This window comes from Trachemys scripta, unplaced genomic scaffold (genome assembly GCF_013100865.1).
Source record: "Trachemys scripta elegans isolate TJP31775 unplaced genomic scaffold, CAS_Tse_1.0 scaffold_36, whole genome shotgun sequence".
Taxonomy (NCBI): domain Eukaryota; kingdom Metazoa; phylum Chordata; order Testudines; family Emydidae; genus Trachemys; species Trachemys scripta.
The window spans coordinates 60086-74794 of NW_023260523.1; the positions used below are offsets into that span (position 1 = coordinate 60086).

A 14709-nucleotide genomic window follows, 5' to 3' on the forward strand; every position below is an offset into this window, starting at 1 on the left:
CATGTGGCGATGGGGAGGAAATGAGCAAAGCGCCTGGGCCCCGCCTTTCTCCGCTGATTGGCGGATGCAGGTGACGTCACAATTGCCGGGTAGAGGGTTGCGGGGCTCGAAGTTGCAACGTGAGGACGAGGGGTGAGAGCGGGAGGGGCCGGGGTCTGGTGGGTTAGAGCAGGGGGGCGGGAGCCAGGACTCCTGGGTTCTCCTCGGGACGGGGAGGGGCTGGGAGCCAGGACTCCTGGGTTCTCTCCCCAGCGCGGGAAGGGGAGTGGGGATCCAGGCCACTGGAGGCAGATGGCACCGGTCCCTGTGTCTCAAGTCCTGCCCCCTTATCTTTGCCCTGCAGGTCCCCTCCCCAGCACCATGTCACCCCCGTGCCAGCACCGGTGTGGGGTATGAGCTGCCAGGAGACGGGGACTCCCCCACCATCCAGCTGGCAATCAGAACCACCCACGCCTGGACATGGCACCAAACTGGATCCGATCCGGCACCGGTCGGACTCTGAGCTCCCTCCGCCAGTTGCTGCTCCAGGCTGGGCCCCAGCACGTCCCCTGCGGGCGGAGAACCTCCTCCCAGGCTAGCAAATCCGACCCCGAGGGGCTGGGGCGGAAAATGACCCAGCTCAAGAACAAGGCAGAGAAGCAGAGGAGGCAGCGTGAGAGGCTGGAGTCCATTGAAGCCGGAGTGGCCCGGAGGCAGGAGGTAAGGGGCGCTCTCCCCTGGCAGTCAGTGCTGACCCCAATGACCTGTCTCTAGTGAAACTAAACAGCCCCTTTTAACTCCAAGAGAGGACGTTATTTTTCCTTTTCTGTGACCCTACTTTGCAGAGTTGCTGTGTGCCATCTATGCAGCAGCCCCACCCCAGAAGTGGCTGCATTTCAGCACCGTGAGAGAAATCCCTGTACACCGTTGCTGTGGACTGTTTTCCCCTAGCAGCTCCACCCCAGAGGCGGCTGCATTTCAGTGCTACAAGATCAATCCCTGTGCAGTGTTGCTGGGGGCTTTTACCCAGCTGCCTCACCCAAGAGGTGGCTGCATTTCAGTTCAGACTGACCTCCCCTATAAATCTCCTCTGTGATAAATGACACAGGTTAAATATCTATTATTCTGTAGTATGGCAGGTCTAATATGCGATTGTCCCCAGTATGGAGCCTGGTTCACATACCAGCATCTTCGTGGGTGTGTTTGGTTTTTCCCCAGGTACCTCAGGGGCAGGCTAAGGCGTGGACTCCGAAAGACGTGGTTCTGTACAACATCCCAACGGCCGCCGGTCAGAAGAAAGGTATGATGGGAAAATGTAACCCCTCATGGATCCCTCTGCTCCACAGCTGGCGTGAGAGTGTTCTGTGCAGGGTCCATCCGTCCGAAGCCTCGCTGTGTCTCTCCAGCCCCTAAGCCAGGCACTGCCCCCGCCCCTATAGAGACTTTGTGAGGGGCCTCTCTGTTCGTGGCTAACCGTATGCTGGGTCTCTCCCTAGACACTTCCGTGCCCCTGCCGGCCTCTTACAGCCCCCGCTATGTGGAAGCCGCGTGGTATGGGTGGTGGGAGAAGGAAGGATTCTTCAAACCTGAATATCAGGTAAAAACATCCGATGGAATCAGAGTCCTACCCTTGACATGGGTGGTGATAGGGCTCAAAGCTGCACTTGGGGGTGCTGTGTTGCAGGGAGCAGGGCGGGGGGCTCAGCAGGGGGCACGCTCCCCTTACAGTGTTGACCCCAAAGCCCCTAGGGGGTGCTGTGCTGCAGGGAGTGGGGCGGGGAGGTCAGCAAGGGGCGCTGTGCTGGTTAAAACACCCTCTCTGTGTCTCAGAGCCGGCAGCCCCATGGGAAACCAGAAATCTTCTCCCTCTGCATCCCCCCGCCCAACGTCACGGGGTCCTTGCACCTGGGCCATGCCCTCACGGTAGCCATCGAGGACTCGCTGGTGCGATGGTGAGTAGGGGCTCGGAGGGGTGGGGAATGGGCTATGGGGCCTTTCCCCTCTGGCCCCAGGGCGGGCTGTGGCACACAGGGCCTGGCTGGTGACGTTCCGACTTGTGTTGCAGGCGCAGAATGCAGGGCTTCCAGGTGCTGTGGGTGCCGGGATCGGATCATGCCGGAATCGCCACTCAGGTGAGACCAGAGGGGAGAGGGCGCATCTACACTGCTGGGGCTCCAGCACCTCCCCGAGCAGCCGCAGAGAGGGTGATGGAAGCATTAATCAGCTGGCTTGGCTGCGTCTGCATGAGGGGTCAGATCGGCAGAGCTACAGCGCTCCGGGGCTTGGGATTTTCACACCCCTGAGTGATGGAGCTAGGTCAGCCGAAATTCTAAGTGTATGTCGGGCTATGTGGGTGTGTGCTGGAGGGAATCAACACTGCGCGTGGCGCTGAATTGCAGACGCCTCTGGGCTGAGGCAGCAGGGGGGAACAGCCAACAGCAACGCTACGCAGGGATGGCTCTTGTAGCACTGAAATGCAGCCGCCTCTGGGGTAGGGCAGCTGGGGGTCTCGTGCTGCATGTGTGTGTTCCTGCTCTGTGTGTGTCTCCCTCCCTCTGGTGACACTCCCATCTCCCCCGGCAGGCGGTGGTGGAGCGCAAGCTCTGGAAGGAGCGGGGCGCCCTGCGGCAGGACCTGACGCGAGGGGAATTCCTGGCCGAGGTCTGGAAATGGAAAGAGGAGTGAGTGCGGCTGTGGCGTCGCCGGCCTGAGTCAGTGCTGGGCTTGGTGGGGGCAATAGGGGGCGCTGGGCTACAGAGAGCGAGACAGGGGCGCAGTGGGGGGTGCTGGTCCCTGGCAGTCAGTGCTGGCTCCAGTGCCCCCGCTTGGCGCTAGGGGGCGCTGTGCTGCAGGGAGCCGGGCTGGCACTGTCCCCTGGCAATCAGTGCTGTAAATCAATGTTTCTTTCTCTGCCCAGGAAAGGGGATGAGATTTTCCGACAGCTCAAGGCTCTGGGGGCATCTCTGGATTGGGACCGACTCTGCTTCACCATGGACGCTGTGAGTGTCTGACGTGCAAACATGTGACTGTTCGTGACCCAGGACTCCTGGGTTCTCTCCCCAGCTCTGGGAGGGGAGTGGGATCTAATGGTTAGAGCAGGATGGCTGGGGGTCAGGACTCCTGGGTTCTCTCCCCAGCTCTGGGAGGGGGGTGGGGTTACTCTGGTTGGTCCTGGGATATGCCCATGCAAATGCCATTCCCTTCGCCCACACAGGGGTTCTCAGCGGCCGTGGCAGAGGCGTTCATGCGATTGCACGAGGACGGGCTGGTGTACCGCGACCGGCGCCTGGTGAATTGGTCGTGCGCCCTGCGCTCCGCCATCTCCGACGTGGAGGTGAGTGTGTGGTCTGGGGGGCAGCACTGGGGATTGGGGGTGGGTTGTATCTTGGAGGGCTGTAGTTGGAGGAAAGCAGTGTGGTTCTTCTCCCCCCCCCCCACCCCACCCCCGCTTCCCCCTGAGTCTCGTGACACAGTCTCTCTCTGGCAGGTGGAGACCCGGCAGCTCCAGGGTCGGACTGTGCTCCCTGTGCCCGGCTGCCCAGCCCCGGTGCCCTTTGGAGTGATGTTCACCTTTGCCTACAAAGTGGATGGACAGGAGGGTGAGTTCCCAAGCTCTGTACAGGTGGGGACAACAGGTGCTCCCCAGCTACCCCACCCTAGAGGTGGCTGCATCTCAGTGCTGGGTGAGCAATCCACATGCTATATTGCTGTGGGGCTGTTCCCCAGCGGCCCCACCCCAGAGGTGGCTGTTTTTTTGTTTGTTTTTTCATGGTAATAATCCAGCCCCATAAAGTCACTCTCTTTCTGTCTCTCCCTTGCCCTGTCTCTGTGTCGGGGGAAGACGAGGAGCTCCCTGTGGCCACCACCCGCCCGGAGACGATGCTGGGGGACATGGCTGTGGCCGTCCATCCCGACGACCCACGGTTCACGGTAAGGGGCGGAGAGGAGGGGTGTCTGGGATAAAGGGGGCAGGGTGTCTTGCAGGTGAGAGGTCATCTCCATGGAGACAGGGTGGAGCCACTTTGGGGCAGAGAAGAATAAGTTGTCTCCTTGGAGAAGGGGGCAGGGTTTTGGGGGAAGGCGGCGTCCTCTCCATGATGACAGGGATTGGGTCTCATGGGGCAGAAGGGTGAAGTCATCTCCATGGAGACAGACTGGTGTCTCCTGCGAGACAGGGGAAGGGTCTCTTTGGGGGAAGAAGGGGGCTCATGGCTGTGGAGAAGGGGGTGTGGTCTCATGGGGAGGAAGGCAGAGTCATCACTATGGAGATTGTCATCTCTGGGGTCGGGGCAGGCTCTCTGGAAGAGAAGGGAGGGTCATTGCCATGGATTTGGGAGGTGGGGTATCCATGGAGTTTAAAATGGGGGATCACTGGAAGTGTCTGGGCATAATGGATCTTGGCTTTGCTTCTCCCTTTTTATTTTGACAGCACCTGCACGGCAAGCGGCTCCAGCACCCATTCACTGGGCGCCTCCTGGCCATCATCACGGACCCCCTGGTGGAGCGAGACCTGGGCACAGGTAAGCACCAGGCCCCTCAGCTCTATCAGGTCTCTGAGTCGGGCACTGGCTGGACAGTGGCTGTATTGGTGTCACTAGTGGGATCCAGGTCTTAGAGGTTCTTTCCTCTCCACCGTGCCCCCTGCAGGAGCCGTGAAGGTGACGCCGGCGCACAGCCATGCCGACTACGAACTGGGCAAGCACCATGGGCTGCCCCTGGTCTCTGTGATCGGGGAGGATGGGGCCATGACAGCTGAGTGTGGAGACTGGCTCCAGGTAATTACACCCCTCAGTCCTGACCCACAGCCTCCTGCTGTCCCAGCCCTGGACTCCCTCCCCCCCTCAGCTCTGCTTGTGCCCCTCAGTCCCAACCCACAGCCCCTCTGTTTTACTCTATTGCTCTGTTCCTTTCTAGGGCTTGAATCGCTTTGTGGCTCGTGAGAAAGTGGTGTCTGCTTTGAAGGAGAGAGGCCTGTACCGGGGTATGAAGGATCATGCCATGGCGCTGCCCCTCTGCAGGTAGTACACCCCTTGCCAATGGAGGATGGAGCTGGGGAGTGAAGGGGGTTCAGTAGGGGGCGCTCTCCCCTTGCTGTCAGTGTTAGCCCCAATGCCCCAGTGTGGTGCAAGGGGGCGCTGTGCTGTTGGGAGCGGGTAGGAAGTTCCAGGATATTACAAATAAATCGATTTCTCTTTTCATCCTACAGTCGCTCCGGAGACGTGGTTGAGAACCTGCTGAAGAGCCAGTGGTTTCTCCGGTGTGAAGAAATGGCCCAGAGAGCCCTGGAGGTGAGGGGTCCCCTAATGGCAGCTCCCGCATGGTCACCGCTCAGCACAGGGAGTCCTGACTCCCAGCCTTCCCCTGCTTTAACCACTAGTTCACCTGACTTTGATTTAAGCCGTGATGCTACCTCCATATTGGACTGCATAAATCCCTGAAGCATAGGCTGTAAGAGTTAATCTTGCTCTGGATGGGTTTTGGTGGCAGTACTGGGATACAGGATTCTCTCCTGAGAACTTCCCTAGTTCTGTGGGCTGTAGTGCAGCTTGGTCTGTCTGCCCTCTTGGAGGTTCTGCTGTCCAAGCCAGGTTTGCTTATCAGTCTCTGTCTCGCCCCTCAGGCTGTGGAGTCAGGGCGTCTGAAACTCACCCCGAAATTTCATGAGAAGAACTGGAGGACGTGGCTGTCCAACATCAGGTGAGGGGAGTTCTGCACCGCACTATCATTAGACCCTTTTCCCCCCTCCAGAGCTGCAGATAGAACTCAGGCGTCCTGATGTCCAGCCCTACCTGCTGTAACCCACTAGACCCCATTTCTCTCCCAGCGTGGGGATAGAACCCAAGAGTCCTGACTGACTGTGAGCAACCCAATAATAACAAACTGGCATGTCAACAATTCAATGGGGAAGGCTGGCTCCTTAGCTCAATCTGGAATGGCTCTCTATCGCCCCTTGTGGCTAACTGGGGAACTGGCATTAAACAAAATAATCTTATTGGCTTTATTATTTGCTTTATTGTAGCGATTGGTGCATTTCCCGACAGCTGTGGTGGGGCCATCAGATTCCAGCCTATCAGGTCTCTGTCTCAGGGTCATGTGACTTAGGCAAGGTGAGCTATTTGCTTATCTGGAATGTTATTGGCTGTGGGGGGAAGCTCCTGGCTATGCCAGTCCCAGCCTCTCCCAGCAGGGGTCGCTGAGGGGAGTGGGGCAGGGACGTTGGCTGTTGGGGGAGCTCCTAGCTACTCAACAGGGGGCACTTTAGCTAGCTAACTTGCATCTCTTGTCACGCGTTTATTAACAGGATGGGAGTGATGCATTGTGGGTTGTGGGCAGGACAGAGGCAGAAGCCCGCAGAAAAGCATCAGGGATTTTGAAGAAACCGGAAGAGGAAATGGAGCTGGTGAGAGGTAAAGAGAAGGAGTTTCTAGGGGGTGACTCTGGCAAGAAAGGAGGGGGTAAAGCCTCAAGTAACAAATGGGGCAAAGCCCTAGAGCTTCTCACTCCCCCCGTGCACTCACTTTTCACCCCTATCTGCTTCAGGACCTACTTTTGGTGTCTAAAGTGGGATACACAAAATGTCAACTATTTGCATAGGCTGTTACCCAGAATACTTGGCTTACGCCAGAGCAGGCCTTGGTGTCCCCATTCTGGAATGGGGGGGGGGGATGCCCTGTAATGTTGGGGGTGCTCCTGAGGGCAAATAACCCCGGAGTTGTTTTCTGTAGTGACCCCAACTTGTTTCAGACCAGGGAAATTGGGGTAGTGCCCTACTCTAAGGGAGGCAGACGAGACCATGCAGAGATAAAGGAAAATACCCAATCCTGTGGAAGTCGTTTATTATTGTAGGGTCCCCAGCGTGCTGCCTCCTTGGCTAACCTACCAAGCAGCTCATCGGCCGATGCTCTGTTTGTGTCTCCAGATGCTGATGTCCTGGATACCTGGTTCTCTTCTGCTCTCTTCCCCTTCGCCGCGCTGGGCTGGCCCCGTAAGGTGAGCGACACAGAGAGCAAAGGGGACAGGCGGGATGCCGGGCTGGATGGGCCCATTGCTCACTCCTTCTCTTCCTCCCGCGCAGGTTGGAGACCTCCAGGAATTCTATCCCAACAGCCTCTTGGAGACGGGCAGCGACCTGCTCTTCTTCTGGGTGGCTCGGATGGTGATGCTGGGGGAGCAGCTGACTGGAGAGCTGCCGTTCTCCCAGGTGTGCGAGGCAGGGGGGGCTTAGGGGGGCTGTGGGTTGGGATCGAGGGCGCCGGCAGAGCTGTGGTGGGGGGACCCAGGGCTGGGATAACTGGGTCTGCAGTTCTCTCTCTTTCCAGGTTTTCCTGCACTCCCTGGTACGCGATGCCCACGGCCGGAAGATGAGTAAATCTCTGGGGAATGTCGTAGACCCGCTGGACGTCATTCACGGGGCCTCGCTGCAGGTACCAAACCCCCCTCCCTCCCCAAGAGACCCTACGACAACAAACTGGCCCCTGCAGCATTGCAACAGAGCCCCAGACAGACCCTGCAACAATAAACTGGGCCCTGCGTCTCTTCCCCCACCCCGAGAGACCCTACAATAACAAACGGGGCCCTGCATCTCTCTCTCCACCCTGAGAGACCCTTCAGTAACAAACTGGACCCTGCATTCCCCCTCCCCCTCAAGAGAGACCCTACAATAACAAGGCCCTTCATCTCTTCCCCCCAGCCCCACCCCGAGACATCCTACTATAACAAACTGGACCCTGCATCCCACCCTCAGAGAGACCCTGCAATGACAAACAGGGCCTTGCACTCCCCCCCCCATCTCTTTCCCCCTCGCCCTGCCAAGAGAGACCCTACAATAACTAGCCCCTGCATATCTCTCCTCGCCACCCCAGTGAAACACTACCATTCCAAAAAAAAAACCTAAACAACACAACCTCCGTGCTCCAGGTACCCCTATAATAACAAACTGGCTCGCCCAGCCCCTCCAGGAGACCCTACAATAACAAACTGGCCTGCACTCCCTGGAGACCCTACAAAAACACATCCCTGCCTGTCATGCCTGCCCCTGATGAGGCTCTCTCCTTGTTGCAGGATTTGCAGGGGAGGCTGCGAGATGGGAACCTGGACCCCCAAGAGGTGGCCATCGCCATGGAGGGACAGGTGGGTCCTTCCCCTCCCTTGTCCTGCCCCACTGACCCCCTTCCCCCATTCCCTTCAGTCAGCTCCTCCCCTTCATATCATCACCCTTCCATTCCAGAGACGAGACTTCCCCCAGGGGATCCCCGAATGTGGCACCGACGCCCTGAGATTCGTGCTGTGCTCCCATCGGGTCCAAGGTGAGAGCAGGTGCCTTTCCCCTCTAGGGGGCGCTAGCTCTGATCCTGCCTCGGGTGGGGGGACTGGCTCACTCAGGGAAAGGGATATGGGGCCTTTCCCCTCTATGGGGCACTGGCTCTGATCCAACCCCAGGGTTGGGGACTGGCTGGCTCAGGGGTGCAGGGAATGGGACATGGGGTCTTTTCCCTCTGGGGGGCGCTGGCTCTGATCCAGCCCCAGGGCAGGGCACTGGCTGGCTTGGGGGCTGGGATCGGGGCCTTTCCCCACTTCTCTACATTGCCCCCAGGGGACGACATTAACCTGGATGTGGCCACGGTGCTGAGCTCCCGGCACTTCTGCAACAAGGTGTGGAACGCCGTCCGATTCACTCTGGGGGCGCTGGGAGAGGGGTTTGCCCCGCAGACCCCGGAGGAGGTAATGGGGTGTTTTGGGGGTGGGGAGGAGTTATGAGCAGCATTGGTTCTCTCTGCTGGCTGTGGGTGGAACTGCAGGGGGCAGTATAATGGGGAGGAGGGGGCACTAGGTACCAATGGCTCCTTCTGCTGGGCACCTGTGGTATTGCAGGGGGTAGTATAATGAGTGACCATGGAAGTATCTGACATGCTCTGTTGGGGACAAGGTGCATAGCAGGGAAGTGGGGAAATACTGGGTCTATGTGGTGCCCTCTGCTGGGCTTGGGTGGTATTGCAGGGAGGCAGCAATGAGCCCCAGAGATTTCTGTAACTAGGGCTGGAGTCAATCCTCCATCCCCCCTCCAGGTCTGCCCCAGCTCCCCCATGGACCGATGGATCCTTAGTCGTCTCTACCACACCGCAGCGGACTGCGGCCAGCGGTTCGGGGAGTATGAGCTGCATTTGGTCACATCCACCATCCACCACTTCTGGCTGCACAACTTCTGCGACGTCTACTTGGTGAGTGTCAGTTCTCCTCTGGCCTGGGTGGGAATCCTGCCCTCCCGGCTCTGTGTGGGGAGTTTTGTTGAATCTCGCCCTAGCCCCTGTTTCTGCCTGTTTATAAAAATATATGCTCAAGAAGAAGCAGATCAGGATTGAGGGGCCTGCGGGTCAGGATTGAGGGGTACAGGTAGACCTGGGGAAAGGGGGGGTACCAAATGAGATATCCCAGTGACTTGGTCCCAACTACAACTCTCCCAACTCTCCTTTGTTTATCCTTCCAACCTACCTATCCAACCCATCATCCAGTCTTCTACCCAACTTTGTAACATACCCAACCCAACGTAGCCATCCAACCCAGCCCAACCCAACGTAGCCATCCAACTGTCCGCCCAACCCAACCCAACGTAGCCATCCAACTGTTCGTCCAGCCCAACCCAACGTAGCCATCCAACTGTTCGTCCAGCCCAACGCAGCCATCCAACCGTCCGTCCAACCCAGCCCAACCCAACGTATCCATCCAACCGTCCGTTCAACATAGCTCAATCCATCATGTCCAACCAGCAGGGCCGGCTCCAAGTTTTTTACCGCCCCAAGCAAAAAAAATTTCCCGCGCCCCCCAGCCCTGCCCCAACTCTGCCCCTTCCCCGCCCCATTCCAATCCCTTCCCCAAATCCCCAGCCCCACCTCCTCCCCTGGGTGCGCCGCATTTCCCCTCCTACCCCTTCCTCCCGTCCCAGGCAAGCCTGGAGGGGGCGGTAAGCAGAGCGGCAGCAGCACGCTCGGGGGAGCAGGCGGCAGTGGAGCGGAGGTGAGCTGGGGGTGGGGTTCCTCTGCCTTCCCTCCCCCCTGCTTACTTCCGGCGGCCCTCCCCGCGCCCCCCACCGCCGCAGCTCACCTCTGCTCTGCCTGCTCCCCTGAGCGCGCCACCACCGCTCCACTTCTTCCTCCTCCCTCCCAGGCTTGCCGCAAAACAGCTGATTCGCGTGGCAAGCCTGGGAGGGAGGCGGGAGCGGCGGCGCGCTCAGGGGAGTAGGTGTCAGTGGAGCGGAGGTGAGCTGGGGGGGAGCGGTTCCTCTGCGCCCCCCCCCTCCGAGTTACTTCCTGCGGCCCTCCCCGCGCCCCCCACTGCCGCAGCTCACCTCCACTCAGGGCCGGCTCCCGGCTTTTTGTGCCCCAAGGGAAAAAAAAAAAAAGGAGCCCGAGTGCCACCCCTTGTTAAGTGCCACCCCAAGCACATGCTTGGAGTACTGGTGCCTAGAGCCAGCCCTGCCGGCCATCATGTCTAACCCAAAGTAGCTAACCCATCCATCCAACACAACCTATCCACCTAAGCTGTCATCACCCTGCTATACGGCCTCTCCCTCCCTTGGCAGGAGTCGGTGAAGCCTGTGCTGCAGAGCAGGGATCAATCCCGGATCCTGCAGACCCGCCAGACGCTCCTCAGCTGCGCCGACCTGGGCCTGCGCCTCCTCTCGCCCTTCATGCCCTACCTGACGGAGGAGCTGTGGCAGCGGCTCCCCAAGCCGGACGCGGACTCCGCTCCCAGCATCTGCGTGGCCGGATACCCCAGTGCTGGGCAGCTGGTGGGTGAGCTCTGGGCGCCGAACGGGAAGGGGTGGCTCAGTGGAGAGAGGGTTGGGCTGGGACCTGCGGGATCTGAGTTCAGTTCCCAGCCCTGCCACTGCCTGCCTATGTCATCGTGGGCAAGTCGCTGAATCTTTCTGGGCCTCTGTGAAACAGGAATAATAATAATAATAAACTCTCCCCTTGTCTAGTAGACAGTGAGCTCTGTGGGGCAGGGACTGTCTCTCCCTGTGTGTCTGTGCAGCGCCCGGCACAAGAGGGCCCTGATCTCAGCTGGGGCTTTTCTATGTTACTGTAACACAATAATGAACAACAGCATCACAAGTGAGGGGTCACTGGTTTGTTACTGTAGCTTTGATTATAAACCCATGGTCTTTGCTAGCAGTAGGTTGACAGAGATGGTAGTAGGGGGTGGCGAGGTTGTTACTGTAGGGTTGCTCATGAACACTAGGACCTGGGGGAAGCAGCCTTAGGCAGCGCCGCTCCCTGGTGGGGCACGTCAGAAACCACTGAATTCCCTTCCCTTCGCTCCAGGCCCATTGGTGTCGCCCCGCGGATGAGGACGACTTCCTGCTGGCGCAGGAAGTGGTGCGGGTGGCGCGCGTCCTGAGGGTGACCTACCGGCTGACGAGAGCCCGGCCGCCCGGTGAGCAGAGGGATCCCTGCCCATAGGGGCAGGAGGGAGTCCATGCCCCATGGCCTCTGTGCTGAGCTTGTCAATGACAGGCACTGGCTAGTGCCACCTGGGCTGGGTGTTTAGGAACCCGGCTAAATTGCCTTGTCCCTACAGGACATGGGAGGGTGCAGCCCATTGGGGACTGCAATTCCCAGCACGCACTGGGAGAGCAGCCTCACCCCATTGGCTGCCACCCTGGCTCTAGCACCATCATGTTCACCTGATGCGATAGGTGTGGCCTGTGGGGGGGACTACAATTCCCAGAATGCACTGGGAGGGGAGCCTTTGCTCCATTGGTTCTAGCCTTATCTTGTGTGGGTTGCCCCATATGGGTAAAATGGTGGCTGTGCCCCACTGGGAGAGACTGCAATTCCCCAGCATGCACTGGGAGGGCAACCTTACCACATTGGCTGCCAACCTGGCTCTAGCCCTGTTTGGTCCCTCCAACATGGCGAGTATGGCCAATCAGCACTACAATTCCCAGCATGCCCTGGGAGGGCTGCCCTGCCCCATTGGCTTATGGGCTCTCTCTCTCTGTCCCTGCAGTCTACCTGATGTGCTCAGAGCCAGCTGCCCACAGGGTGTACGAGGAGTACAGAGAGCCCCTGCAAACCCTGTCCCTGGCTGGCTCTCTGGAGCTCTGCCCCTCCTCCGAGGGTGCGGAGCCTCCTGTGGGCTGGGTGTGGGGGAGAGTGAACGACCACACTGAGATCTATATGGACCTGCAGGTAAGAGCCAGATGCAAACATCCAACATCAGGGCAGGTTGGGACGGAGGGCAGGGGGTCAGGAAGAACACTGGATAGTATTGTTCAGTGAGGTGCATTGTGGGAGAGGTTATGGCTTCCTCTGGCCGCTGCAACAGGTGGGATACTGGGCTAGATGGGCCCGTGGCTCTGATCTGGGGTGGCAGAGGGCAGGAAAGGATTCCCAGGCTAGATGGGTCCCTGGGACCTTGCGTATGGTGATGGGTTAGCGGAGGCAGGGGAGCAGTGTTCAGAGATCAGGGGCCCATTGGGGAGAAGGTGCAGGGCCAGTCAGGAATGTCCTCATGGGGAGGCAACTCAGGCTCCAGTTCCCATTGCCTAGAGGGTTAACTAGGCTCTTGGCTTGAGGTTGCACCACATCTCTCGAGGAAATTATTTCCCTAGCGGGACTGTGGCTCTATTGCCACAATGGGGCATACTCTGGGATTGAACCTGGGATCTGAAAACCCATCCTCGAACCCTTCGGCTAAAGGACTCCTCCCCCCACACCACTAAACTGTGTGGTGTCGGCAGCAGAATGCTATACCCAGTGTCACCTCTAGAGGGTGACATGATCACACATTTAACCAGGATGTCCGTCCTATCCCCGGAAGAGTCTGTTATACCCAGTGTCACCACTAGAGGGTGACAAGATTGCACACCTTTAACGCTTGTATTAATCTACACCTGGCTGTTTCATACCATCCTTTCCTGACAATCCCAGGGGCTGGTTGACCCCGAGGCGGAGCTCCCCAGGCTAGCGGCCCGTAAGAAGAAGCTGGAGCGGCAGATCTTGGAGCTCACGGCACGGACCCAGGCATCTGGCTACCAGGAGAAGGTCTCACCGAGAGCCCAGGCAGAGCGTCAGCAGAAGGTGATGGGCGGCAGTGGCTGGTGGGGTTTATGTCTGGTTGAAATGCTTTTAAAATATTTATTCAGTGGGGTAAAAAAGCCCTTTTCCTGCATTCACATTTTCACCTTTTTTATTATTATTTTGTGAATATTTTGGGGGGGAGGGTGGTTGAATTTTTTAAAGGAAAACATTTTTCCTGAAAATTTTGCTTATTTTTAATCAAAACTCTCTTTTTTTTTTCAATTTTCCCTGAGTTTCAAAAGTCACCTTTTTTTTTTTTTTTTTTTTTTTTTTGAAAACCATTTGTTTTTAAATATTTCCAGTGAATTTTTTTTAACCCCACCCTGTGATTTCAGCTGACTCGGATTAATAAAAGAAACCAGTGGAGACATTTCTTAGGAAATGAGAAACGAACACATTCGATTTTAAACCAGGCAACAAGGGCAAGAAAAACCTTTTTTGATTTTTTTCAAAATTTCTTGGGGAAACGTTTTTCTTTTGTATGTATGAGAGAGAGAGAGAGAGGCTTGGTCCAGCTGCTAGGGTGTGTGTGTGTGTGTGTGTGTGTGTGTGTGTGTGTGTGTGTACATACACATATTTTCCCATGTGTATGTGTGAATATGTAAGTGTATTTTCCCTTACAGCACTAGAGGGGAGTGTATGATGCCCATTTTAGCCACTGGGGGTGACATTGAGAGAGAATTTGGAGGGGTGTCCATGTGCCCATGTACAAATGATAGGTGAATTTGGAGGTTGGGTGGATATGGGTGTGTGTGTATTGATCCCTGTGACGGGTGAATTTGGAGGTGCGGTGAATATTGGGGGTGGTGTATTGATCCCCGTGATGGGTGAATTTGGAGGTAGGGTGGATATGGGGGGGGGGGGGTATTGATCCCCGTGACGGGTGAATTTGGAGGTGGGGTGAATATGGGCGGGGTTGTATTGATCCCAGTGACAGGTGAATTTGGAGGAGGGGGGATGTCCGGGTTGGGAGGGGGCATGTCGGCGATGGAGGACGTGACTACGTTGATCAGATCTGGATTCCCCTCTCCCTCCCCCCGGTAGATTTCCTCTCTCCGGACGGAGCTGGAGCAGCTGAATCAGGCCCTGGAGAGCTTCGGCCTCATGTCAGCAGGGCTGGGAACGCCTCCGTCAGCCGATGAGTGAGTCACCTCTGGGCGTCGCTGCTGGATGTGGAAGGGACCCAGGCGATCGGGCAGCCAGAGGCCGGGCTCTAATGCTGAGGATCGATGTGACTGAGATGCGAAGAGTCTTGAAGGCTGTAGGGGCCAGCTGCAGGGGGTCACTCGTGCTGCAGAGCACCAGAGTGCAGGTGCAGACTGCTCTGCCCTGGCCACCAGTGGTCTCACTCGCGCCACGGATGGCACAAACAAGCCAATTTCTAAGGGGCAGAGGACACTGCCCTGTCTGAGTGCATGGAACACCCCTTGTCCCCCTCTAACCTCAGGGCAGGGCTCACTTACCTCCAGGGGGCGCCGTGACCCTCAGGCTCTGCCCCGCCCTCATGAGGGCAATTCAGACTGAACGGCCTCTGGACTTGGATTTCCCGCAGGAACCAGCTTCTGTTTTTCAAACCAGGCGCATCCCGGTGGGCAGATGTCACAGACCTGTAGCCCGTTCATCTCTAATGGCGCTGGCTTTCATGGAA

The 14709-nt window shown here is 57.8% G+C and overlaps 1 protein-coding gene across 2 annotated transcripts; it reads left to right on the plus strand.

Moving 5' to 3' along the window:
* Positions 1 to 61: 61 nt before the first annotated feature.
* Positions 62 to 14214, plus strand: LOC117870570 (valine--tRNA ligase, mitochondrial-like). Of its 2 annotated transcripts, none has more exons than XM_034757763.1 (30): positions 62 to 132; positions 344 to 699; positions 1198 to 1279; positions 1476 to 1576; positions 1810 to 1931; positions 2045 to 2111; positions 2563 to 2660; positions 2897 to 2978; positions 3194 to 3313; positions 3467 to 3578; positions 3821 to 3909; positions 4409 to 4499; positions 4627 to 4754; positions 4894 to 4997; positions 5186 to 5267; positions 5600 to 5676; positions 5999 to 6086; positions 6281 to 6386; positions 6899 to 6969; positions 7055 to 7180; positions 7299 to 7403; positions 8041 to 8109; positions 8207 to 8285; positions 8573 to 8700; positions 9045 to 9197; positions 10556 to 10765; positions 11301 to 11412; positions 11989 to 12170; positions 12912 to 13061; positions 14106 to 14214. In XM_034757763.1, exons 2-30 carry the CDS (start codon positions 460 to 462, stop codon positions 14205 to 14207), a joined length of 3276 nt encoding a protein of 1091 aa, XP_034613654.1. In that variant the 5' UTR covers positions 62 to 132; positions 344 to 459; the 3' UTR covers positions 14208 to 14214. The 2 variants fall into 2 exon arrangements, with proteins under 2 accessions (XP_034613654.1, XP_034613655.1); XM_034757764.1 differs by having other exon boundaries at positions 78 to 119.
* The last annotated feature ends 495 nt before the right edge of the window (positions 14215 to 14709 follow it).

Excerpts from the sequence above, each read along its gene's own strand:
- LOC117870570 (XM_034757763.1), top strand. The coding sequence starts at position 460 with ATGGCACCAAACTGGATCCGATCCGGCACCGGTCGGACTCTGAGCTCC. Across the intron at positions 3,579-3,820 it reads CAAAGTGGATGGACAGGAGG|ACGAGGAGCTCCCTGTGGCC; the intron begins GTGAGTTCCCAA and ends TGTCGGGGGAAG. Across the intron at positions 3,910-4,408 it reads CCGACGACCCACGGTTCACG|CACCTGCACGGCAAGCGGCT; the intron begins GTAAGGGGCGGA and ends TTATTTTGACAG.